Consider the following 26,927-nt stretch of genomic DNA (forward strand, 5'->3'; position numbering starts at 1 on the left):
TCTGTCAGATGATTGACAGAATTGTTGACAGATTAGCTAAATTTCTTTGCATGCAACAATGATAAAATGACACAAATCAGTACTTTATTAAAATTCCATGAGCCTTATTGAGGCAAGTTGTAAAACAAATACACATGCTGACATGGTTGTATGGGAGTTAGATTAAAAGTAACAGGGCCTGATAATCATGAAGGTTAGAAAGTTAAGACTGCCATCTGCTGATTTATTCCTTTACATCAGTCTGCTACCCGTGCAAGGTGTGTGTGGATTTGTGTTTGTCATTGATAATTCAGTTTGACTGACAGTAGCCTGTATGTGTGATTACTTGCTAGCTCTCAATTCGTGGAAAATCACTCAGCAGTATCCTTAAAGTAGGCTTAAGATCAGCAGTGAGCAAGTGGGCAAACACATATCTAACTCCCCCTTGGCTGGATGGTTTAAAGGATATAAAATGTTTATTGTTAGCGTCTTTAAAAAATGTTTGCAAAAAAAAAAAAAAAAGTATGCTAACAATTTGGATAAGCCGTGTGCTTTAGAAAGCTGAGCCCTATGAATATCTACAGATGTTGAATTGTTTATATATTATTTCTTTTCCAGTTCGCAGCCAGCCTGGGAAATTTAACTGTTAAGGATTATGATTTCCTTTGTTTTGAGGGGATTTTTTAAAAAATGTCTTAAGCTTGACATATATTAGTAAATAAGAATACAACAGTCATACGTTTTTGCTTATAGAAGATACTCATTAAATGATGCTTAAAACTGCATATTTTCTTTGCAGTTTTGCTTTAAGTAAATGAATACTGAATGCTGGGTTGCTCTGAAGAGAAAATTATGGGAGTTGGTATTCTATAATAACCAAGCCACTGTATGCTGTTATGTAGGTAGCGTAGTTTGTGGCAAAATCTGGGTATGCTTAACAACACTCTCTTCAGAGCTTTCCCAAGTGTACAGCGTTGCTTCTCTAAAGTGTCTGTGTCTGTTTACCTATTGTCGGTTGTAACAAGGGAGGGTGCTTGGTGACATTGTTATTGGCAGCGTTCCCAGAGTAGAGAAGACCCATAGGCTCCATTCCTTCCTTATGTTCCTTTCGGGAGGGGTTGGATAACTAGGCTTTAAAGGAAGCACGCTTAAGAAAAGGATTTTATAGCCTCAAGAAGACATGACATTATACTTGACTTGTAAATAATTACTACATACATATACAGAGTTTTTAGGATAATCTATTTTTTCCCATTTTAATGAAAACTCTAAAATGTTTGATGGGTAATTAATATGAAGAAAACGCTTCCTTATTGGGCTTGTGTATTCATATCTAGTACATCCATATTGCTAATGAGTCTGTCCCTTTTCTTAGGTCTGATACCACAACTTATAGGGGTTGCTCCAGAAAAGGCCATTAAATTGACTGTAAGTTTCTTTCTCACTGAATTTGTCATTTGTTTGGATTACTATTAAGCCAAAAACTAAAATGGATGCTGCTGAGACTGGCATACTATCAAAGCATTTGTAAAACTTTGTATGTAAATACTTGATAATTTTTAATTTTATCATGAGATAAATATTTTGCTGACTTAGAAAAGCAACAATGTGCCAGTAGAGGAAATGGTTGGGAATTTTGGTTAACTGATACTGTCTTTCCAATTAGGTTAATGATTTCGTTCGGGACAAATTTATCAGAAAAGATGGCTCCATTCCACTTCCAGCAGAAATCCTTGCTGGAGGTTGTGTAAGTATTAATCCTGGGCATTTCTTGTGACAAATACATTCCTTTTTGCACATTAGATATGATATCTGAGTGACAGTCCCTTGAACTCAAGGGACACTAAGCGTGTTTTTTCCAGCAAACATTTATGGAATGAATTTTTTATTTATTTATTTTTTTTGAGACAGGGTCTTGCTCTGTTGCCCCAGCTAGAGTGCAGTGGTATCATCATAGCTCACTGCAGCCTCAAACTCCTGGGCTCAAGTGATCCTCCCGCCTCAGCCCCCTGAGTAGCTGTGACTACAGGCTTGTGCCACCATGCCCACCTAATTTTACTATTTTTTGTAGAGATGGGGTCTTGCTGAGGCTGGTCTCAAACTCCTGGCCTCAAGCAATCCTCCTGCCTCAGCCTCCCAGAGTGCTGGAATTACAGGTGTGAGCCACTGTGCCCAGCCATGGAATGAATTTTTAATTTTGTTTTATAATCTAACTGGGTTTGAGTACAGAAAAGAGGTAATATTTTAATCAGTGCTCTCCCTCAGAACTTCCTAAAGCATTACCTTCTAGACTTCTAAAAGTCCTAATTCCTATTCCTTTTAAGAAATAGAGTACAGAAAACATAGTAGTGGGTAGAGTTGCCATACATGTATATTAAGTGGAACTTTAAGTGTGAGATGGCTGATTAATTGGGCCCTTATATTTTAGCTGTAGGACTGAGTTAGCCATTGTGGTATAATTATAATTTTCCTTCTTTAGGGGCTGTAGGGTATGGCAAACAACTGTAACTATAAGCAGCTATCGACAAAAATTCTTCACTCAGAGATTCAGATTATATTTACTTTGAGAGAACAGAAAGGTTTCTGTCTTTAAAGTGTAAGCATGACATTGAATTTAGATCAATTCTCAAATCTAAGTTTTGCAGGTTTGCTAATTTTATTTGTGGTATTTGTTTCATATTTGATAACACATGGTTTAAGACATGTTCATTCCATTTTGTTCCTGAAAACATGAATAGCTTCCAGTTGAATTGGCTGACAGTCGTGCTAAAACCTCAGTTGCCCATGGAACTGGAGGTGATGAGGTCGATGACCTTTGCAGCTTTAAATACAGAGAAGATGCCCCCAGGGGTCAGAGCCTGCTCAGGGTTCTCCTTTATGAGATTTGTCAGTGTGGCACATACCTGAGTCCTCACCTTTCTGCAACCAAAGTATTATGGAAGCGGTGGATTGGTGTGTGGGCGTGTGTGCGCACACGTGTTTGCACATGTGTCTGCACGCGTGCCCCAGCGCATTCTCAGGAAGGAAACCGCGTTGGCTTAATTTATTTTTTAATGACGGGCAAGCAACAAACATAGAATAAAACATTTGCTTAGGTAGATCACCAAAAATGTTGTGCTTCTTCTTGTGAGATGCTGTAATTGTTTCTCCTTTAGTGAAAGAACTTTTGCAAATTGTAAATACTCTTTCTCTCAGTGGTTTTAAGTTTGCATTTGGTTTAGAAGCTTCTTAACTCATGCATATATTTGCCAGAAATCTTCTAAGTCATGCTTTTTCTGTTCCACAGAGCTAATTATTTGTTTCCATTTGCGATGTTCAGGTTTTTGGCCATGAAACTGACCTGTTCCCATGTCTGGCATGTGACCTAATTGGTTAAACCGTAATAAGATATTTGGTTCCTTTGTTCTTCCTAGGTAAAAACCCTGTTTATAGGTTTGAACTTCGGGAATTTCTATTGAAGTCTGAGGTGCCTTGAGGGTTGTGCTGACACTCTAAATCTGTTCCTTAATCATGACTCATTTCTGGAAGCTTTGATGGATTGTCTAGCTGGAAATTGACAGCATGAAAAATAGTCAGGTTGGACTCTAGGCAGCATGATCAGGTTGTCTGCAGTTCTTCACCTCAAACATTTTCTGCTTCTCCTTTCCCTCTAAATCTCTTTGTTCAGGAAAGAAAGAAAATGTGTAATTATTGAGTTTCTACTGATAAATTCAATCGAACTACAGTGTAAGTGATTGTTAAAGCACAATCCACTACTTCTCCTAAAAGTCTGTAAATTTCAACAGGAATAAAGTCTTAGGAAAAAAGGAGACATATCTATTGAATGTCAGGCACTGTGAGTTATAGGATATTCTCTCTCCTAAATGCTACCAGGCAAACAGTCACCAGATAAACACTGTGAGGAGTGGCTGCCCATGAGCCAGATCCTGAGAGTCCTCACCATTCTGGGTGGTTGGTACAATGTACAGTGTCCCTGGGGGTGTTTAGCTGAGTGCTGTCAGTGCCACCAGTGGGAATTACCAGTGAGAATTACCCAACTTTAAAGAGGCACCTAATGCAGGTTAATTAGGAAGACATGGCTCGAACTGAATTGTAGACTTTTTCCCAGCAGAAAGATTAGCTAAGACCTTGGCCTTGAGTTCCCTAGATAAGAGGAAAATTCTATGGCCATGGAAATGACTATATTGTCCTTTAGGCAAAATGGTATGTATTGCCTAGATCATGAAGTGACCAAGAAGTAAAAATCTCTGGTCCTCAGGTATCAGACTTCTTTTGTTGTTTGTTTTGTTTTATGATTTGTTTTTAAAGGTATGTGATATTTGCTACATGCAAAAAATACATACTATATAGATATAGAGTAATAATAAAACGAGTATCCATGCATCTACCACTCATCTTAACTAAAATATTACTATTAGTACTATCATTAACACTGATTTTTGCTTTTAATGTAGCTCTAATCTGCTAGATTGCTGATGAGCAGTAGGTAATTTTTTTTTTTTTTTTTTTTTTTTTTTTTTACTGGGCTGAATGTTTTAAAGGGCTTATCTCATTGTTATTCCCAGCTAGAGTTGAAGAAACTGAAACCTCAGTCAGCACTTAATAAATGGCAAGGTTGAGATTCAAACCACTTCTGTCTCCAAATCCATATTCTTTCACATTTGATGTATGTTTTTATTTATTTGTTCATTGAATACCTGCTATGTTTCAGGCAAATTTTAAGCATAATAGCTTTATTGAGATATGCTTCACATACCATACAATTCCCCCATTTAATGTGTATAATTCAGTGGTTTTTAGTATATTCACAGAATTGTGCAACTGTCACCACAATCAATTTTAGAACATTTCATCACCATAAACAAGTGCTCTTTAGCCATCACCCCTCGGTCTTCATACCCCACCCCCCAGCCCTAGGCAATCACTAGCATACTCTCTGTTTCTACAGATTTACCAATTCTGACTATTTTATATAAATGGAATTACATAGTATGTGGCCTTTTGTGCCTGACATCTTTCACTTAGCATGTTTTCAAGATTCATGCATGTTGTAGCATGTATTCATACGTCATTGCTTTTTATTGCTGAATATATGAGTATGCCATATTTTGTTCATTCATTAGTTGACGAACATTTGGGTTGTTTCCACATTTTGGCTATTATGAATAATGCTGCTATTAACATTGGTGTATAAGGTTTTACATAGACACATGTTTTTGTTTCTCTTAGGTATGTACATACCAGTGGAATTAGTTGGTCATATGGCAATTCTAATATTCATTTTCAGGAACTGCCAGACTGTTTTTCAAAGTGGCTGCACCATTTTCCATTCCTACTAGCAGTGTATGAAGGTTCTGATTTCCCCATATTTTTTTTGCCACCACTTGTTACTATCTTTTTTTTTTTTTTTTGAGACACAGTCTTGCTCAAGATAAGATAAAGAACATTTCACCCCAGAAGATTCATTCATGCCTCTTTCCAATCAATCCCACTTCCCTTCCCCCAGGCAACCACAGTTCTGATATCTGTCACAAGTTTTGTTTGTTCTTAGATTTCATGTAAATGGAACATACAAAACACATTCTTTCATGGCTGCTGCTTTTGCTTAACAATGTTTTCATTAAGTCATCCTTGTCATGCGGGTATCAGGTTTTTGTTTGTTTTGTTTTTTAATTTTGCTGAGTATAATTCCATCGTATGAATCTACCACCATTTGTCCATTCTGCTGTTGGTGGACATTTGGGTTGCCTGCAGTTTTTGGCTATTATAACTAAGGTTACTGTAAACATTCTTGTACAAATCTTTTTGTCAACATATATTTTCATTTTTCCTAGGTGAATAAGAGTAGAGCAGGATAGATGTGTGTTCAATTTAAAAGAAACTGCCAAGTTATTTCTCAGGTGCAGGTGGACCATTCTGTAGTCTCATCAGCAAGGATTCCTGTTGTTCTACATCCGCGCTATTGCTTGATATTCTTTTTTTTTTTTTTTTTTTTTTTTTTGAGACAGAGTCTTACTCTGTTGCCCAGGCTAGAGTGAGTGCCGTGGCGTCAGCCTAGCTCACAGCAACCTCAAACTCCTGAGCTCAAGCGATCCTCCTGTCTCAGCCTCCCGAGTAGCTGGGACTACAGGCATGCGCCACCATGCCCGGCTAATTTTTTCTATATATATTTTTAGCTGTCCATATAATTTCTTTCTATTTTTAGTAGAGGTGGGGTCTCGCTCTTGCTCAGGCTGGTCTCGAACTCCTGAGCTCAAACGATCTGCCCACTTCGGCCTCCCAGAGTGCTAGGATTACAGGCGTGAGCCACCGCGCCCGGCCTGCTTGATATTCTTAATCTTTTTGATGTTAGCCCTTCTAGTTAGTATGAAATGATATCTTATTGTGGTTTTAATTTGCATTTCCCTGATACCTAAAGATGTAGTGTATCTTTTCATGTGTTTATTGGCTATTTGTGTATATATGTGTGTGTGAGTGTGTGTATATAGATGGATAGATAGATTTTTTTTTTTTTTGGTAAAGTATTCAAGTCTTCTGCCTAGTTTTTATTAGGTTATTTGTATTTTTTATTATTGATTTGTAGGAGTTCTTTGTACGTCGTAGAAATAGTCCTTTGTAAGATAAATGTATTACGAAAGTTTTTTTCCCAGTCTGTAACTTGTTTAACTTTTTTTTTTTTTAATTTTCCAAGTCTAGCAAGATGTTTATTAATTTTCTTAATGGTATTTGTGGTGGTTTTTTAAAGAAAAATCAATGATGTAGTTTCTTGGACACATCCAGAAACTTAAGTGGGAATAAATTTAAATGCCTTTCCAAATTAACAAAGCAGAAAGTTAAAAAATATAAATGGACTGACCTATATGTACTTTCTAAAGGTCTCTCTGGTAAGTACCTGTTTTTTTATTGTTAAACTCTATTCAGAGGTCAGTTTACTACTTACCTGGCCAACCACATTACCTCTTGCAGAGAGTGTTTACTTCTGAGTTAACTGAAGTCTTAAAACTCAAAATGTATTTATTGCTCAGCAAAGGGCTAATATCCCTCATGTTGCAAGTGAGTTTCTGCAACCCTGTATGAACATACTTTCTGGAGAACACCTTCCTTACCTTTGTCTTGCTTTCAATCTGCAGTGCTCTCTCATTAGTTAGTGCACAAGAGCTCTGTGAGGTAGATAGGGCAGTTGCTGGGATCCCTGTTTTCATAGTGGGACACCGAGGAATGGAATGGTTATGATCAGTGCAAAGTTTATGACAATCTAGGTAAACAGCCTTCCAAACACAGGATCTTTCCACTTTCCCATGCTTCTTCCCTTCAGCTTATGCATGTGTGTGTCCTTCCTTCATATGGGTGCAGGAGAAAGCCTCCTCGTTAGGTGGAGCTTTTACTAATGCTGGGGGCCAAGATCTGTAGCTAGTGAGCTCGCCATACTGAAGAAGGCTATCTGTGTCTTCCTCAGCAATCTAAGTTTTTATACATATCTAAAGAGTTGTTTAGAAACAGCTCCTCCACCTCCCATTCCCAGGAATCAGTGTAGTCTCAACTGTATACTTCCATATGAGAACATACATGCATATGCACACAAGTTAAAAATGCTTATATTAAATACATTTATGTTAAAAGCAGCCTATTCGGGGATTTTTGACTCTTCCTATCTTAGTCTGTTCTGGCTGCTAAAACAGAATACCTTAGACTGGTGATCTATAAACAACAGAAATTCATTGCTCAGAGTTCTGGAGGCTGGGAAGTCTAAGATCAAAGTGGCAACAGGTTCAGTGTCCGCTGAGGGCTTGTCCTCTGCTTCCAAGATGGCACCTTGTTGCTATGTCCTCACATGGTGGAAGGGACAAGACAGCTCCCTTCAACTTCTTTTATATGGGCACTGATCCCATTCATGAGGGCAGAATCCTCATGACTTAATCACTTTCCAAAAGGCCTCACCTCTTAATACTATCATGTTGGATATTCGGGTCCAACATATGAATTTTGGGGAGACATCAACATTCAGCTCATAGCACTTCCCTTACCCTACTTAGGAATATGTTTAGTTTTATATCATAACATCCTGGCATATATGGTCACACAGCACTGAGCATTTTGGAATATATTCCTTTTAAACAATGACTATCCTAGACTATTTTAGAAAGAACCCTAGCATTTCCCATTGCTTTACAAAAGTATCTAGGAATGGCTGATGGTGGGTATATAAGACAGAGTCATTGTCTGTTCCTCTTGAGTCAGTTCTAGTGATAACTATTTCTGTGACTTTTATTGGTTTTGTTGGTTTTTTTTGTTTTTTTTCCTTGTTGTTGTTGAGACAGAGTCTCGCTCTGTTGCCCAGGCTAGAGTGCCGTGGCATCAGCCTAGCTCACAGCAACCTCAAACTCCTGGGTTCAAGCGATCCTCCTGCCTCAGCCTCCCAAGTAGCTGGGACTACAGGCATGCGCCACCATGCCCAGCTAATTTTTTCTGTATATATTTTTAGCTGTCCATATAATTTCTTTCTATTTTTAGTAGAGACGAGGTCTCGCTCTTGCTCAGGCTGGTCTCGAACTCCTGACCTCGAGCAATCCACCCGCCTCGGCCTCTCAGAGTTCTAGGATTACAGGCGTGAGCCACCGCGCCCGGCCTGGTTTGGTTGTTTTAAATGCACGTATTTTGTACATCTGCTCAGGGAGCTGGTGTGACCTTAAACAACTTGAAGTTAGATTTTTATAGGTCTCTGTAAGGGAAGACTTTATAATAAATTGCTTAGATTGGTCACTTTGTGGCTGGAGGGAAATTGTTTCAAACTATAGGAGACAACAGATGAAAGAAATAAATAAACAAGGTACTTGGCACAAGCAGGGCCCAGTCCCCAACCTCTTTGTGGACCCTGCCCCTGGGGTAGGATTGTGAGGGCAGAAGATTGAACAGGCCTAATGCTTTACATAGCCTCTCGGCCTCAGGCACAGTGAAGGCGGGGTGACATCTCAATTCTATATCCTTTTCTCTTGCTTGTCAGCTTTAGTTGGTTTATTTTCTCATAAAAAATTTATGTGATATAAGATTAAATGGAAGTTTTAACATTCTTTCCATTTGTTCTATATGAGTAACCCTCATTCAAAATGAGATTTGTTGCTTTTATATATGTTTTAAATTCAGTTCTAGAACAAAGAAATGACAACTTAATATTGAAAAATAAAAGCATTTAAGTCTGTTTTAATATTAGACCTTGTGTTTCTTTAAAAAACAAAAAGTAACAAATTTGACGAGGGAAATTTAGAAATTAGAGGGCTAGAAGCTAATTTGGGTGATTTGGTGAATGAAAAAAGTCACCAAAGGTTTGGTATAGAATGGTGTGTTTTCTAATATCAGCCTTAGTACCAGAAGCAGTAAGATTTCAAATTAAGCAGTGTCTATTTAAATCTATGTAGTTGTGTATCATTGTGGTTCAATTTAAAATGCTACTTATCTTGGTATCTTATTTCAGATCACTAGCTATATTTGGTTAATTTTGATGTTCATATATATGTATATAAAGCTTATCTACCTATAGGTAAGCTGTATCTACCTATATCTTACCTATCTATCTATCTATGTAAATAAGCTTTTTAAAAAGTTTTGGATTCACAGATAACTAATGCCAACTTGTTTAAAATATATATTTATAAGCCAGGCGCGGTGGCTCACGCCTATAATCCTAGCACTCTGGGAGGCTGAGGCAGAAGGATTGCTTGAGCTCAGGAGTTGGAGACCAGCCTGAACAAGAGTGAGATCCCCATCTCTACTAAAAATAGAAAAATTAGCCGGGCGAGGTGGTGTGTGTCTGTAGTCCCAGCTACTCAGTAGGCTGAGGCAGGAGGATTGCTTGAGCCCAGGAGTTTGAGGTTGCTGTGAGCTTTGATGATGCCACTGCCCTCTACCCGGGGTGACAGAGCGAGACTGTATCTCAAAAATATATATATGTATTTATACATATATACAATTTATATTTAAACTGAAATATAAATTTTATATATCTTCATGTCTATTTATTTCAGACCACTAGCTGTATTTGTGTAGGTTTTTTTGATGTTCATATATACATAGGTAAATAAGCTTTTTAAAAGTTTTGGATTCACAGATAACTAATGCCAACTTTAAAAGTTTAAAAAATATTTTTGGTAAATTACCAAATTTAACATGGGGAGAAGGAAGGTGTGAGAGAAGACCTAGTCTATAAAGACATTGTTTCTAAGACCAGTTCTGTTTCTTGTGTTGCTGTTGTTGAATAGTTAGTACATTCTTATGTTTCAGCACTTAAACAACAGGGTACACTATGAATGTTCTTTCTCCCAGCTACTCAGTTTCTCTTTCCAAGAGGCAATGAATGTTTTAGTCTTTAAGCTACTTAGATTTCAATAAACTTAGATAAATTTTGACATATTTGTGATCAAATGTGTGCCTAATATTTTATGTTCTGTTTATGTTATTTGTCGTGGTTGCCAAGCTGACCTTGAACTCCTGGTCTCAAGTGATCCTCCCACCTCAGTCTCCCAAGTAGCTGGGACAACAAGCACGTGCCATTGCTCCTGGCTTGTATATTAATTTTTAAACTGTATACAAATGATGTTCCTAGGAGCGTTCCCCCTTCAAATACAGTACATAGGCATGAAACAACTCATAGATGTGTGCCTTGCTATAGAGTCATTGTTTCATTGTTTGCATGCCCACTTGCCAGATTATATCTGTTTATAAGTGCACATAAATTGAGTTTTGTGGTTATGTCCTATGTATTGCTGGGATTTAGTATGTGTTCCAGGTAACCAGTCTTTAAAGCATACAATTAATGTGTATGTATTTTAAAATGGAGTCGTTTCCTTCTCTTGATCGCACCATTTTAGTAGAAAGCCTGTTACTTGTACACGCCGAGAAATTTGAAGCATTGTTATAGGAGTACAAATCTCAATAATCTGACAATTATTTTCAAAAGGGTCTATGAGAGAAGGGAAGGGAGGAGGGAACTGGGGGTGGGAGGATATGGAGTAGAGTACTTCTGCCCTGCAGGTGTTGTAATTTACTAATGATTACAAACATGAAAGAACTTTGTATTTATTTAAACATAATGTCCACATTTAACACTTGGCACCCAGGGGCTGACACTGTCTGGTGGTGGCAAATTTGGGGGATTATAATCAAAATATGTGGTTCTATTCTTTTTTTCTTTAATCTGCTTTAGTTTAGAACATAAAGCACATTTTCCCAAAGATAGTCTTTGCAATCATTATTTAAACAAGAGATTTCAGAGTAGTAGTAAACTTTTTCAATTGGTTTGGTCCTTAATACCAGCTACAGGAGCAATTACTTGGATTATCATTTTAGCATAATTTTTTACCCAGCAATCCTTTTGAAAGTATTGTTTGCTTTGATTGGAACATTAAAATGCTTCCTTCTGCCTGCAGTGCAACAGATTAAAAGAGAGAGAAACGCAGGCGAGTCACCATGTAAAATTGGGTCAGTACCTCATTGGGGGACCCATGTGCCAGTGGTCTGAATTGTGTCAAGTTGGGGAGTTACAGGAAACTGAGAGAAAGAGAGAGAGAGAGAGAGAGAGAGAGAGATACAGACACAGCAAATTGCTGCACCTCCCTGCTCAAAGGACAAAAAGGGGTTTAGGGCCCTGGGGAATCTAGAGCAATAAACTGCCGGGGAGAGGTAAGGAATCTAGTGTCTGTGAGGACACTTGTGCATGGGGAAAGGAGTCAGGGGTCAGGACTGGGATAGGACTAGTTGGGGGTTTAGAGCCCCAGGACTATTAGGCAAATGGGCTGCGCCACCTTGCTGCCCCTTAGGAGGGGGTCTGAGAGGGCTGTGGGTTTTAGATGAATGAGCAGGAATGTGGGTGAAGGTAGAGGCTTGAAGTGCCATTGAAGGCTGCAGGTGAGTTTTTTGGGTGTTTGTAGTCTTTCATACCTGTAGAATTACAATGCCCCAGAGAGGCACACATTTCATATTTCACGTGGATGTGCATTGCAGTTAAGTTGTGATTATAGAAAATGAGTATGATGATTAGAATATGATTATGAATATTATATGACTATGGTTGTGATTATATAATGTAAACAGCTACAGTTTAAGATGAAAGTGTGTAAATGGGATTTTTTACTTCATGAAAGAAAATATATATATTTATTTATTTATATATATCTCTGGTCACATACATACATTTTTTTCCTTTCTTGCAGAAACCAAAAAAGGAGTTGGTAGTTTTGTTAAAACATTCTTTTTTTTCCTTGACTAGTTAACAGATTTCAGATGCAAATATACTCTCATTATCCAAATTCAGATCTCTGTCACTCACCATCAGAGTGTGGAATGCGGCTTTGATCTGAGGGTGTTGTACTCTCGGGAACTAGATGTTCCATTTCCTGGCTCTACCTTGAAGAGTTTTTCTGCTTTTGTCTTGAAATGATACTGCAATTTATCTTTCCAAATGCTTTCCTTTTGTGTGGGTGTAGCTGTGTATCTGTGTACCTTTGCTCAGGATAATACTTTTTAGAATTTGAACCAAAGGAGACTTTCCCCTGCCTGATTTAAGGCACCTCTGTGGGGCCAAAGTTGCATTAATTGCTCCACAACCCAAGGAAGCAGAAGCAAGCGGCTGTGCGAAAGAGGATGCTTGCGGAGTAAAGGAAAGAAACGATTGCAGATCTGAACTTTAGCCCCGGCTTGTTAAGAATCCCAGTCTCCTACCCTCCCTTTCCCTGGTGGTGGGAGCACCCACTGCCACATCTGGCTTCACTTCTGTTTTCCAAATGGGTTTATTACTTTTGCTCTTTTGGAGATGGCTGAGGTGAGCCCGGAAAGACTGGTGTGAGAAACAATCTCGGTATTTCAAATAGAAACAAACCCAGAGGTAGACTGACCCATGACAGAGTTGGGGACCATCCCTGTGAACCTCTCCAGCTTTAGCCAAAGTGTCAGACTCTCGTTCCCCGATGAAGACAAAGGAGGTGGAAAGGTGGTGAAATGTGGAGGCTTCTCTGGATTTGCCTTGTGGGCACTGCCAGTCCAGCTCTGATGTGGAAATCTGCCACTGTCCCTGCTCCCTCTCCTGCAGGCCGGAGGCTCTCAGGTCATCTTTACGAACCCACTGGAGATAGTGAAGATCCGTCTGCAGGTAGCTGGGGAGATCACCACGGGACCCAGAGTCAGCGCCCTAAATGTGCTCCGGGACTTGGGAATTTTTGGTCTGTATAAGGTGAGTGGAGTCCTGTGGGTTATCTCAGTGGAGAGGTTGTAATGTACTCAATGTAAATGTGAAAGAATGCAGAAACCAGACTTCTCCCCACCAAACTGAAAAGCACTCTTGTCCAGCAAGGGTAGTCTGTGGAGTAGAAAGTCAAACAAAAAGAAAAAATCAGGATTCTTCTGTTAGAGGGAGTGGGCTCCACGCACGCTCTCCTGTTCTGTTCTGAAGTCCCGTGAGGGAGGCCGGCACTAACAGCGCAGACCTGCTGGCTCCAGGCTCACAGCCTTTTGTTTGATAAGGGGTTTGGGGAAAGTTTCTTTGGTGTTCTCTTTGGGCTGGTTTAGGGCTTCAAAAAAGTCTTATGTTTATTCTGAGTCTGAGTTACCGCTATTGTTATCTTCCCTGTAGGAGCTTCTCTTTGTCTTAATAATCTGACCATGATAAAACAGTAGTAGAGTTTGGTAAGATTCAGGTCTTTAAGAAGTTAAGTGGTAAGATTTGTCAATAATGAATTCCATTAAAAAACAATAACAACAACAGAGTGTACTGTACTTCGGCAAAATGCCAGTCAACAGATTCCTTCCCTGCAGGTGTGCCTACTCCCATCATTACAGATCAGATGTAATGGAGCAGAAGCTATTATTTTTCTTAAACAAGGAAGAGTATTTCTTTCCATTCCTTTGCCTGGTATAAGGGGGAATACATAAATGTAGCCACTATAGGCAACTGTGTTTCCACAACATCTGATTCATTTATAGATCCATCACTGCAGAAATGCATAAATTTGCCTCTATAACTGCAAATTAGAAATTAGAAATTCTATATATTGGAATCACACGGCGACAGGGCTTTCTGGAGACCAACAAACAATTATGCTCATCTCGAGAGAGTTTTGTACACAGTTTTGCTCCCCTTCCAATCGCCAATTTCCATCCTTTTTGGAATTCCCTTTGAGAGCCGGATGTATTAATATTGGTTCTCTCTGTATTATCCTTTAGAGAGTCCTTAGATTTTTTTTTTAAAGAAAATGTTTGAGCTTGTCTTTTAAAAACAGAGCCATTAGGGAAACAAGTGCCGAGGTGGAGTGTTTGCCTCGCTAGGTGGAGCCCTGGGCTGTCTCTGGGTGGTTCTCTACCCCCGTGGAAACCGCTCACTACTAAAAGCTAAAAAAATTTTGTCTGGATTCCCCCAGTCTTCTATTTAGGATATGGACAATGGGGAGAGAAGAGTTGTGGTTTCTTTTTTTCTTTTTCCTCTTCCCTTCCTCACAGTCACCTTCCTCACCCAATTGCGTCTTGCCTCCCACCTGGCACTGTGTCGGTGGGGCGGTTCTTTCGGACTCAAGCTATTAATCTTGGGATCCAAAGTCTAACTCCCTCCACCCTCTCCCCACCGCCACCAAAGCCAAACAGAACTGAAGTTTTATTAACCTTAAAAAATTGAATCGAGTTCAATGAGTACCAAAGTTACCCAACATTAATAAGTTGTCATTGTGCTTATAGTTAATATTGTACTGCACACTAAACATTCTGTTAAGAGGGTAGAATTGGTGTTACATGTTCTTACCACAATAAAAGATTAATTAATTAATTTAGAAAAATCTGAGTCTACGTTAGAAATGCCAGAAGTTCTTAGTTGTGAGGATATTGTTGTGTCCCAGTTACTTGCTTTCACAAGCTTTGAGACATGCATGGTTCCCTCTTCCCCACAGGCCTCCCCTCTCCCCGATTTTCCTCCCACATCAGTTCAACATTGTTTGAGGGACACCCCAGGCTTGTCATCAACAGCCCCCTGGATCCCATTCGGGCATTCACACACTGTTTGGCACTATTTCTCCACTGTGTGACAGGGTGCCAAAGCGTGTTTCCTCCGAGACATTCCCTTCTCTGCAATCTATTTTCCTGTTTATGCTCATTGCAAACTACTTCTGGCGGATGAAAACGGACACGTGGGAGGTTTAAATCTTCTTGCAGCTGGAGCCATGGCAGGTAACTACAATTTTTTTTGTTAACTAGAAGAATCCTCATGTTGTCTTTAAGGAGTACAGAGTCTCTATGCACTTTCCCCCTTTCTTTCTGAAAGGGTTATTGTTTGTACCTGACTTAGTTTAAGTATGATCGCTTTTTCTCCTTTGTGGGACGTGCTATGATTCTGATGAGAGTTAATTACATTTGCATAATGTGGATAAACAGCTTAATGCAGCTTAGCAACTCAGAGCCAAATTAGATCTGCCCATCTAAATTGGGCTTTCATCATTAATGTGTTTCTTAGTCTCCTGTGCCCCTGAAACCTTGAGTGCAGCCAAGCTAAGCATTAAGGTGGAAAAGTTTTTCATCAAATCAGTTGCCTTGTGGTATCTCAGGCTGATGCACAGGTCTAGCATGCCCTTACTTTCTATCTCTGTATGTTGGAGTCTACATGATGTGGCTCAAAATTGAGCTTTCTGCATGAAGCTCTCCCACCGCCCTCGTTAGATCAAAGTAATCAGTGCCCCTCAGCAAACCAGCCTGAACTCGATCTTCATCTCTTTTCTGACCCTTAGCACTTTGTCTTTTATTAATGGTTGTTTGCATAAGTTTTCCCCTCGGTACTAGGCTGAGAGCTTCTTTAGGGCAGGGGTTTCATTCTGTTCATTCCTGCTGTCCCACATGACGAACAGACTAATAATGGGAGCTCAATAAATGTAAGGGGAATGAATGAAAACCTTCATCTAGTCTAAGATGCCAAATTCAGCACAGAAGAGATTCCATATGAAAGAGGACCCTAACAAACGCAGCAAGGTGTAAGATGCTTCCTTCTCATCTCACAGGTGTAGGCTTACTCTTGAGTTGTGAAGGAGCTGACTTAGACTAGAAAGGGAAAATGGTGTTCTTGGCTGCACCAACACTCAGAGGTGACAGAGGAGGAAAAGACGCATGTTTGCTCTCTGTACAACAAGTAATGAGCCGTCACAGAGCTCAGTGTGGCTCTGACCAGCGGGGCTCACGTTCACTGTTTGGCCCTTGCTCACTGGGTTCATTCTCTCGTGGCCCTGGCTGAACAGTAGGATGCCCGGGCACTTCCCGAAGTGTGCTGTGCGTGGCGTGTGACAGGAGCTCTCTGTTCAGGAGTGTTGGGATGGACCATGTCGGTGTTCTTGCCTGTGATGACAGAGGATGACTTGTGATGATTAAAAAACTCCCCCCAGGGAGCTTACAGCCCTCATTTGGGGTCCAGCAAATCCCTTGTCTTGTAGCACTTGTCATTTCAGTCAGTTGCATGTTTAAAAGCCAGTAAAGTTTCCTGTTCAGTTGTGGTGCCAAGTGTTCATATCAGCCCCTTTCTGGTACTTACTAGTCTCCCACTTTGAAGTGGGGGCTGGTATTTCCCTCCAGGCTTTTCCCTGTGCTCTCCAATCATCAGCAAAAAACAGCCAGAGAACAGTCTAATCGTGGACAGGCATTTTGCCAGTGGTTGATAGAACCGAGTAAACATTTCCACGGAACTGTCAGCACCAACTTCTTCCCCACAGACATTTGATGGCAGTGTTCAGAATGAGGTGAATTTTTCTAATTTTTACCAGTAAAGCTTTGCTGGCAGGCACTGATAACATTCAGAATTCTTCCTCCAAAGGCAGGCAATTTACCTAGTTCCGTCTGAATAGGGCGCGCGGCTGTGCCAAGGGAGGTATTTGCATCGTTCTCTAACGGAGTCCCCCACGAGGCCGCCAGCTCCATCTACCTAGTGATGGCACAGTGATGTTCAGGCCAAATTGAATTTCTTCCCCCTGGGGACGTTGTGTTGCTCCTTTGTTCCCTGTTTCATTTCATAAGTAAAAGGTGTGGTTGTGAAATCCACCTTCTGTCCTGGGGCTGATCAATCTCAGCGTGTCCCCAGGAGCTCAGGCTCGGGCAGGAGGAGGCCGCCTGCTAGTGATCAGCCCCCCTGTTGTCCCTTAACTGGTTGCCTGGCCTCCTCTGGCTCCCGTTCTAGTGACTTCTGTCGTGTAACAATGTCTGAAAGGAGACACAGTCAACTCTCACTTAGCCCCTCCAACAGGTGAGTGGTTCCGAGTATTGATATTCACCTCGCACTGGACGGTTGACAAGAATCAGCCAGAAAAACAGTAGTTTGGTGTCAGATACATTTAGCAACCCATTAAATTGACATTATTCTATTATTTATTATAGATAAAAATATTCATTTAAGATAAAAAAGAAGGCAAAATAATTGAAACTGAAAGGGAACACTTGGGGAGTGTCCCATTAAATATTAATGCACTTTTTTTTCCTCTCATGGTTATTTGAGATCATGAGATATGGAGGGGTTTTTTTGTTGTTTTGTTTTAATTCAGAAAGAAAAAGTAATTTTGCCCTGATCACAATGAAGCAGGCTTCTAGATCCCTTTTCCCATGAGTGCCCGGATCTCCGTGTAAGGAGTTCGAGTTGCCTGCAGGTGGCTCAGGTTGCAGGTTGAGCTGTTAGACGTTAGCAGTATTTCTGTCTTTCATAAGGTCCTTTGGATGAATTCAATGTGGCTTTCTCCTGAAAGGTGTGCCTGCCGCGTCCCTGGTGACCCCTGCTGATGTCATCAAGACAAGACTGCAAGTGGCCGCCCGTGCTGGCCAGACGACATACAGTGGTGTCATCGACTGTTTCAGGAAGATACTCCGGGAAGAAGGGCCCTCAGCGTTTTGGAAAGGGACGGCAGGTAGGGGCTGGGCCGTGCAGAGTGGCCGGCTGGCTTTCCTGCGCTGCTCCCTGTCACACAATGATTGTCTTTACCACAGTCATCCTGGTTTTTCTCTCCAACCCCTGTCTCTCTCTTTCAGCTCGAGTATTTCGATCCTCTCCCCAGTTTGGTGTCACCTTGGTCACCTATGAGCTTCTCCAGCGGTGGTTTTACATTGACTTTGGAGGCCTGTAAGTGGAACTGCTCAACTCTTTTACAAAGAAATCACTAAAACCAAAACGAATGTTTGTTCTGTCTACAAAGGTATTTTTGAAACTCGTAGAAAACTGACAAGAGAGAATCCTTTGAGACCAATACATTTAAAACAGTGGCCTTAAGAAGCTTCAGTGGTCAGGGAGCAAGACCTTGACAGAGTGACATCATACACAACATTAAGCAGCTATTTGGGGGAAGTTTATGGAGGCAGTAAATTAAAATGCTGTGTGATTGTCTTTTTTCATGTAAGCAAATACCAAGCTTTGTGGAGTTAGGTTATTATTGTGTGAATTTTATTATATGGCCTTTTCACCAGAAGTATTGTAAACGTGTACCAGTAACACTTCACAGACCCAAGTCCTTTTGCACCTCTGATATTTCATTACTCACCACAATTTATTACTAGATAGGTATGATGTTCTTAGACCTAATTTATTGGAAAAAACCTTAGGTTGACAGAGAGATTATGCCCATGGACATAATCACTGGTGGGTGTAGGCCAGAAATTGAGCTAGGTGGAGCTCATCTCTTGAAGCGTATGCCGGGGAGAAGAGGAATTACTTGTTGAATTTGCTGGGTGGAAAGTTGTACCCAAAGCAAGCAATTATCAACTTTTCAGCAGAAGACCAACTACTATTTCTGAGTCCTCACCTCATAAACCTGAAAACCCCTCTCCTGCTCCAGGCCAGGTAGGGAATTAGGTGTTGAACCAGGAAGTGGAGGGACTATATGAAGCAAGCGAGAAGAGCAGCAGGCTTACTGTTCCCTTGTGGAAATGTTAAGGTTCAGGCTTTTCTGTGCTTTTACATTCTGTAAAAGTAAAAACTAAATCTATTTATTTCTCTTTAAATAATTTTAGTGATAACTTTTATGAGTCTATTTAAAAAGTTAACTTTTAAAACTATGTCAAAATAAAAGAAAAACATATATTTTTATTATGTTCATATATGCTTAGTACAGAAAATTTAGAAAATAGAAAAGTATTAAAAAAATCCATAATTCTACTTCCCAGAGTCTTTATATTTGATGACCTTTTTTCTATGGATCTGTTTGTATGTCTATAAGCATTGAAATTGAGGTCATTCCTCTTCTCAATTAAATATGTGGGTGTGTTGCTTGCAAAGCTATAAATGCTGACTATTGCAGTGTAGGCGACATGGAATGGTTGAGACAGATGCTCTTCTCTATGGCACAGGTGTCAGACTGAAAATACTCAGTTGTAAGCTACCCTCGTCAGTCTTGAGCACACTAACCACTGGCTTTTTCCTGTCAACAGCAAACCCTCTGGCTCAGAACCAACACCTAAGTCCCGCATTGCAGACCTTCCTCCTGCCAATCCTGATCACATCGGTGGATACAGACTTGCCACAGCCACTTTTGCTGGCATCGAAAACAAGTTCGGCCTTTATCTCCCCAAATTTAAATCTCCTAGTGTTGCTGTGGTTCAGCCAAAGGCAGCAGCAGCAGCAGCGGCTCAGTGATGAGATGGTTGCTGAGTGTGGCAACATGGTGCCCTGAGGAGAGAGACCTAGGAGAGCAGCCCTGTAACGTATCCAGTCAGCTGCATGGTGCTGACTGAGCGGAGGAGTCAAACTATTCTTTCTATATGACATATACATATATTTGTTTATAAAGTAATCATTTGCCCAGGGGAAAAAACCACAACGCAGTTTCAAGCTTTAGTCTTATGTGTTGAAATGTTTTTCTAAGCCTTGGCATGAATTAGTGTTCTAGACTCTGCTTTGCACAGCTTGCACTTACAGTGACTGTACATATTGTACATCTTTGTACAGAGACATCTTGGCACCTCATCCCAACCAATCACATTTATAGAAATGTAATGCGGTTCTGAGTGGCTTGAAATGTACAGAATGTTTTGAAAGTGTTTTATTAAGAGTCACATGAGAATAAATGTATTAAAATTAAATTCATTCTCTTATTGGTGACTTATGGAAATAAAGCATCAATATTGGATGTATTTAATTCCTAGTTTGTTTTCCATTCTGGAATAAAAAGGTATTTGCTGATAAAAGGCATAATGAGACATAGTGCTGACACCGTTCAATAAGCGATACTTTGGAAAGATGCATGCCAGTGGATGCCAGAGGACCAGGCTGATGACTTGCGTGTGCCGATGTGTTTCCATTTGTATTTACCATGTGTGTAGATCCTCCTCTGTTCATCAATCAAAAAGCATTTCCCAGACAGCTCCTTTCCTGTCAGTGTGCATATGGAAACAGGGATGTCTCCGGCATTACTGGCTTAGTTTTGCTTTTCTTTGAACATAGCAAGGCAAAGGCCGAGTTTTCCGAAAGAGTAAAGGATACTTTGGCAATTGTCCTTCATGTGGATATGATTCCAATCAAAAATAAAATGCACACCAAAATATATGCATGTAGTTGGATTTTTCTTCATAAATATATTGATAGTGTTTTTTGTTCTGATTCACTACTGATTCCGAATAACTCATGATCAGGTCTGCCCTCTCTCCCACCTTTATAGGAAATAGACGATTTGGTTTGGAAAAGGCTAGGGTAGAATCAGGGAAGGAAAAAAGAAAGAAAAGGAAAGCTCTATATGGTAATTTAATGGGGTCTAGGTTCTTACTTAGGAATCCAAATGCAAACTGTTTATTCCAAAAGTCACTCACCAAGAGTGTGATTACTAACTTGGATCTAAACATGCATCTTGACAGCCACATCTACACTTTGCTATGGAAGTGATTTGATGTGTGGCATCAGAATTTATTTACTTTAGCAAAGTGCTCTGAGAAGACACTATTGCTATTGCCAATGAGAATGTATGCAAATATTTTCAAGGGGCGAGCCTGGAGATGGACCAAGTCACTTAGTCTCCTACACAGTGCTCACCAATTGATGGCTGACAGCCCTGTAACCACATCTATAGGCTCTCTCAAGGCCCTGCAGGAACAAAAGAATTAGCTATGAAAGCAAGTCATTGCCAAATGTATTAGAGTGGTCTCATTAGAATTGAATAAATAACAATACAGTTGTTTTGCTATTACCACTTGTTAAAAATGTACAAGTAGTCCACAGATAATATGATTATAAAAGATACATATAATGTATATGTATCTAGAGTAAGAGAGGAAAGTGTCCTCTTTACCCTCCTCCCCCCACCACTTCCTGGCCCAGAGGTGATCACAGCTAACAGGTTAGAGTATGAGTTTGCAGTTTGTTTTTCATACATCTATATATGTTCATATTTATATTTTAAAAACAGGTTCATGTGATATATGTGTTATTCTTTGACTTGCTTTTGTTCACTTAATATATCTTTGAGATCTTTCCATGTCAGTTTGTATTTATTTTTAATAGTTGCATAGTATTTCATTGTATGGGTTCTGATACTTTTCATAAATATCTCCTTATTCATTTTTTCACTATCGCAAACAATGCTGTAGTGAATGGTAAATGTCTCTATACATATACCTTGAGTGCATGTGCTAATATTTTATTAGGATAGATATTTAGAATTGAAATTGAAAATTTATACAATATGTTTTACATTTTTATACATATTGCTACATTATTCTTCAAAAAAGGCTTTATTACTTTCCTGATGACAGCATATAAGAATGCCTATTTCTTTGCAACCTCAGCAAAAATGTGTATTATCAGTCTTTTATATTTTAGGCAAGTCATGATAGGCGATCACTGTTGTTTTAACTTTATTTTTCAAATTACTAGTGGGGTTGAATGTCTTCCTATTTACTGGTCACATGTATATTTTCTTTTTTTCACTTCATTTTATTTTGTTTAGAGACAGGATCTCTCTTTGCCAGGCTGGAGTGCAGTGGCACGGCACAATCATAACTCACTATATCCTCAAACTCCTGGGCTCAAGTGATCCTCCTGCCTCAGCCTCCCCATTAGCTGAGACTACAGGCATGTGCCACCACACCCAGCTAATTTAAAAATAATCTGTTTAGAGATGGAGTCTTGCTATGTTGCCTAGGCTGGTCTCAAACTCCTGTCATATGATCCTCCTGCCTCAGCCTCCCAAGGATCTGGGACTATAGGCACAAGCCACCATGCCCGGCCATTTGTATATTTTCTTATTGTGGAATATACAGAAAGTACATGAAACATGTACATATGCATGTGTGCACAGACACCCACATACATACGTACATATATATATATTTTTAAAATAATCTTAATGTGAACACCATATGACCACTAGGTCAAGAAATAGAACATTTCCAACTCCTCAAAAGTTCTTCATATGTTCCTCTGCATCACAGCCCTCTCTCACCACTTCAACACCAATTCCTACTCTTCATTTCTTTGCTTTTCTTTGTGGTTTTACCTCCCATGTGTTCATCCCTAAAACTATATTTAGTGTCTGGTTTTGGAATTTATATGAATCAAATTATATACTTTTGAGACTTATTTCTTTTGCTAAATATTATGTTTATGAGATTCATCGTATCATTGTATGTAGCATAGTTTATTCCATTGTATGAATGTATTATCATTTACTTTTCATTTTACCCTTGGTGGACATATGGGTTTTTTCCACTTTAGGGATATTACAAACAGTGCTGCTGTGGATAGTTTGAATATGTATCTGGAGATCATGCCATACTGTTTTCCAAAGATTCTTAAGCTGACTTACATTTTTCCCCCAGGTTATATGGACTTTAAAAACAAAAATCTGGTAGATATATAATGGTATCACATTGTGGTTTTAATTAGCATTTTCCTTGTATCAAATGAGGCTCAGCACCTTTCATATGTTTATTGGCCATTGGGACTTCGTCTTTGGTGAATGAAGTATGTGTGAAAAAGTCTTTTGCCCATTTTTCTCATTAATTTGTTGAGGTTTTTTAATATATTCTGGATAATGCTACTTATGAGTTGTGTTGCAGCATCTTTTCCCACCTTATGGCTTATCTTTTCACAATGGTTTTGATCTATTAACATTTTAATTTTAATATCTTCAAATATATCAATAGTTTTCCCTTATAGTTAGCTCGTTCTGTATTGTTTTTTGAAAAAGTTATTCTCTATAGGTTAAAAATATAGTTAATATTTTCTTGTTACATACTTTGTAGTTTTGCCTCTCACATTGAAGTTGCATCGCACTTGGAACTGTCTTCATCATGCAGTATGAGGTAACTCCTTTGCTTCTTCATGGCTAGTCTTTTGTACCAGCACTGTTCGTTGAAAAGCCCTTCCTTTCCCTATTGTTCTGAAGTGCTTTCTCTGTTGTATATTAACTGTCAAGATATGCAAAGATCTTTTCTAGGCTCTTTATTTTTTATATTGGTCTTGTGCCAATATGACTCTCTTTGTTACTCTTTTAAAAAAAATTTTGATGTATGTATGGCAAGTCTTTTCACTCTGTTCATCAAGAGCTTGTGACTCTTCTTGATTCTTTGCTCTTCTATATACATTTTAGAAACAGCTTATGTTCCACCCCCCAAATAAGCAAATAAACCAATCACAATGAAATTTTGATTGGAGTTGCAATGAATCTATAAGCCACTTTGGGAGAATTTATATCATTATAGCAGGACTTTCAATCCATGGACATGATATGTATCTATTTAAGTCTTTAATGTCCATAAACTTTTATAATCACCAAAGAGGTCTTGTACATCTTTTGTTATATATATTCTTAGGTATATCATATATTTGGATGCTATTATAAATTATATCTTTTTTATAATGTCATTTCTGGCATGTAGGAATATAATCAAATTGCCCCCTCCCTTTTATTTTCAAAAATTTCAAACCTACAGAAAAATTTGAAGAGGTAAAATGAATTCTTTCAATACCTTTCACCTAGATTCATTATTTACATTTTTCAATATTTGTTTTATCTTTATTTATATAAGTACATTTATTTTTGCTTAAGCATTTGAGAATAAGTTGCAGAGACCATGGTACTTCATGCCTAACTATTTCAGTATACATCTCTGAAGAATGAGGACATTTGCCAACTGAACAATACCATTATCACAAGTAAAAAATCATTAATAGCATATTATCTGATATTCTGTCTAAATTCAAACTTCCCTGACTACTCCAAAAATGTCTTTCTGATCCAAGATCTAATCAAAATTGATGCATTATGCTTGGTGGTTGAATATTTCATTCTCGTTTTTGTTAGTTTTTCATAATATTTTGATCCACTTGTCTTATAGCATGCCTCATATTGTTTATCTGATTGTTTCCTCCTGGTATTGTCTAACTTGTTCCAGTATTATAAACTGGAAGTTAGTCTAACAGTAAAGTTTTCTTTTTAACAGCTTTACTTAGGTATTCTTTTCTTTCTTTCTTTTTTTTTTTTTTTTAAAGAGATAGGGTCTCACTCTGTTGCCCAGGCTGGAATACAGTAGCCTGATTGTAGCTCACTGTAACCTCGAACTGCTGGGCTCAAGTGATCCTCCTGCCTCAGCCTCCTGAGTAGCTAGGACTATAGGCATGCATCACCACTCCTGGTTTGTTTGGTTTTTGTTGTTGTTGTTGAGACAGAGGTCTCGGTATGTTGCCCAGGCTGATCTCAAACTCCTGACCTCAAGGAATCCCCGTGCCTTGGCCTCCCAAAGCTTTGTGATTACAGGTGTGAGCCACTGTACCTGGCTTTACTGAGGTATTCTTTTCAGTTATGTAACCATCAACACAATCCAATTTTAGTACATTTCCATCATTCTCCAAAATGTAAAATTTGTCATTTCATATTCCCATCAGTAATAGATGAGTGCTACAGTTTCTCCTCATTCTTACCAACACTTTATTGTCTATCTTTTTTTATAGCTATTTAGTGGGTGTGAAATGATACCACATTATGGTTTTAATTTGCATTTCCCTAATAACTAATGATGTTCATGTTTTCATGTGTTTATAGACATATGTGTTTCTTCAAATCTTTTATTTTTAAATTGAGGTTTGTCTTTTTAATATTGAGTTGTTAGAGTTTGTTATACATTCTGGATCCGAGTCCTATGTCAGATGTGCAAATATTTTCTCCAAGTCTGTTTTCTTAATGATGTCTTTTGAAGCACAAAAATTTTAAATTTTTATTAAGTCTAATTTATCAATTTTTTTCTTTTATGGATCAGGCTTTTGGTGTCATTGAAAAACTCTTTGCTTAAACCAATATCATGAAAATTTTCTGTCTTTGAAAATGTTTATATTTTAGCTCTTATATTTAGGTCTTTTGTCCATTTTGAGTTAATTTTTGTGTATGGTATGAAGTAAGGGTCTAAATTAATCTTTTGCATGTGGATATCCAATTGTATCAGCACCATTCTTGAAAAGACTACCCTTTTCCCAATGGTGCTTTTATCCTTTTCCCTTGGTGCTTTTATAAAAAATGAATAGGCTATACATGTAAGGGTTTATTTCTAGACTCTCATTTTCTATTTCATTCATCTATATAACTATACTTACGCCAGTACCACACTCTTTTGATTACTGTAGCTTCATATTAGGTTTTGAAATAGGGAAGTGTAAATTTTTAAACTTTCTTGTTTTTCAAAATTGCTTTCGTTATGTTGACTCTTTTTGCCTTTCCATCTAAATTTTAGGATTAGCTTGTGAATTTCTTCCAAAAAGCAAACTGGTGTTTTGACAGGGATTTTGTTGAATCTGTAGATCAATTTGGGAAGAATTGCTGTCTTGACAATCTTGAGTATTGTAATCCATGAACTTGGAACCTCTCTACTTACTTAGATCTTTTTAAATTTCAGCCATGATTTTTTCAGTGTATAGGTCTGATACTTCTTTGTTATATTTATTCCTAAATATTTTATGATGTTTTTATGAATGGAATTGTTTTCTTCATTTTCACATTGTTCAGTGTTAGTGTACAGATATACAATTGATTTTTGTGTAATATATTGATCTTATATCTTGCAACCTTGCTGAACTCACTAGCTTTGGTAATTGGATTTTGTTTTCTATGTCTCTTCTTTTTTATTGTTCCTTTCTTCCTTCTTTGGTGTAAAAATATATATTTTATAGTATGCCATTTTAAGTCCTTTGTTAAAACTATTAGAGTTATTTTCCTAGTGGTTTCCCCAGGGGTTAAAATATATATCTTAATTTATCAAAATCGACCTCTGATCAATACTAATTCCAGTAAAATATATTCCAGTAAGTTCCAGTAAATATAAAAACTTTGCTCTCCATTTCCTCCCCTTCTTTTGCTATTGTAGTCATGTATGTTACATTTTTATATAACTCCATAGTACAGTTTTATAAATGTTCCTTGCAGTTGTATTTTAAATCAATTAAGAAAAAAGAAAATATGTATTTAGTCCTTTATATTTACCTATGTAATTACCTTTATAGGTGCTCTTTATTTCTTCTTTGAGCCCATCTGCTGTGGTTTGAATGTGTCTCCAAAAGTTTGTATGTTGGAAACTCAACCCCCAATGCAACAGTGTTGAGATACGGGACCTTTAAGAGGTCATGAGGCCTCTGCTTTCATGGATGGATTAATGTGGCTATTGTGGGAATGGGTTAGTTATTGCCAAGAGTGGGCTTGTGATAAAAGTGAGTTCAGTCCAGGCATGGTGGCTCATGCCTGTACTCCCTGCAATTTGGGAGGCTGAGGTGGGAGGATCACTTGAAGACAGCAGTTTGAGAGCAGCCTGAGCAAAATAGCGAGACCCCATCTATACAAAAAATAAAAAAATTAGCCAGGCATGGTGGTGTACATCTGTAGTTCCAGCTACTTGGGAGACTGAAGCAGGAGGATTGCCTGAGCCCAGGAGTTTGAGGTTGCAGTGAACTATGATGACACCACTGCACTCTAGCCAAGGCAACAGGGCAA

General features: G+C 38.7%; 1 protein-coding gene across 2 annotated transcripts in view; it reads left to right on the plus strand.

The window, feature by feature from the left end:
• SLC25A12 (solute carrier family 25 member 12) overlaps positions 1–21,452 on the plus strand; it is an 85,757-nt gene extending 64,305 nt beyond the window's left edge. For both annotated transcript variants that reach the window (XM_069471110.1, XM_069471119.1), the window contains 7 exons: positions 1,355–1,407; positions 1,646–1,726; positions 13,058–13,198; positions 15,039–15,177; positions 17,721–17,879; positions 18,001–18,091; positions 19,393–21,452. In XM_069471110.1, coding sequence (XP_069327211.1) covers positions 1,355–1,407; positions 1,646–1,726; positions 13,058–13,198; positions 15,039–15,177; positions 17,721–17,879; positions 18,001–18,091; positions 19,393–19,597 — 869 coding nt within the window. In that variant the 3' untranslated portion in view covers positions 19,598–21,452. The remainder of the gene's footprint in view (positions 1–1,354; positions 1,408–1,645; positions 1,727–13,057; positions 13,199–15,038; positions 15,178–17,720; positions 17,880–18,000; positions 18,092–19,392) is intronic.
• The last annotated feature ends 5,475 nt before the right edge of the window (positions 21,453–26,927 follow it).

The sequence above is a fragment of the Eulemur rufifrons genome, chromosome 1 (genome assembly GCF_041146395.1).
Source record: "Eulemur rufifrons isolate Redbay chromosome 1, OSU_ERuf_1, whole genome shotgun sequence".
Classification (NCBI taxonomy): domain Eukaryota; kingdom Metazoa; phylum Chordata; class Mammalia; order Primates; family Lemuridae; genus Eulemur; species Eulemur rufifrons.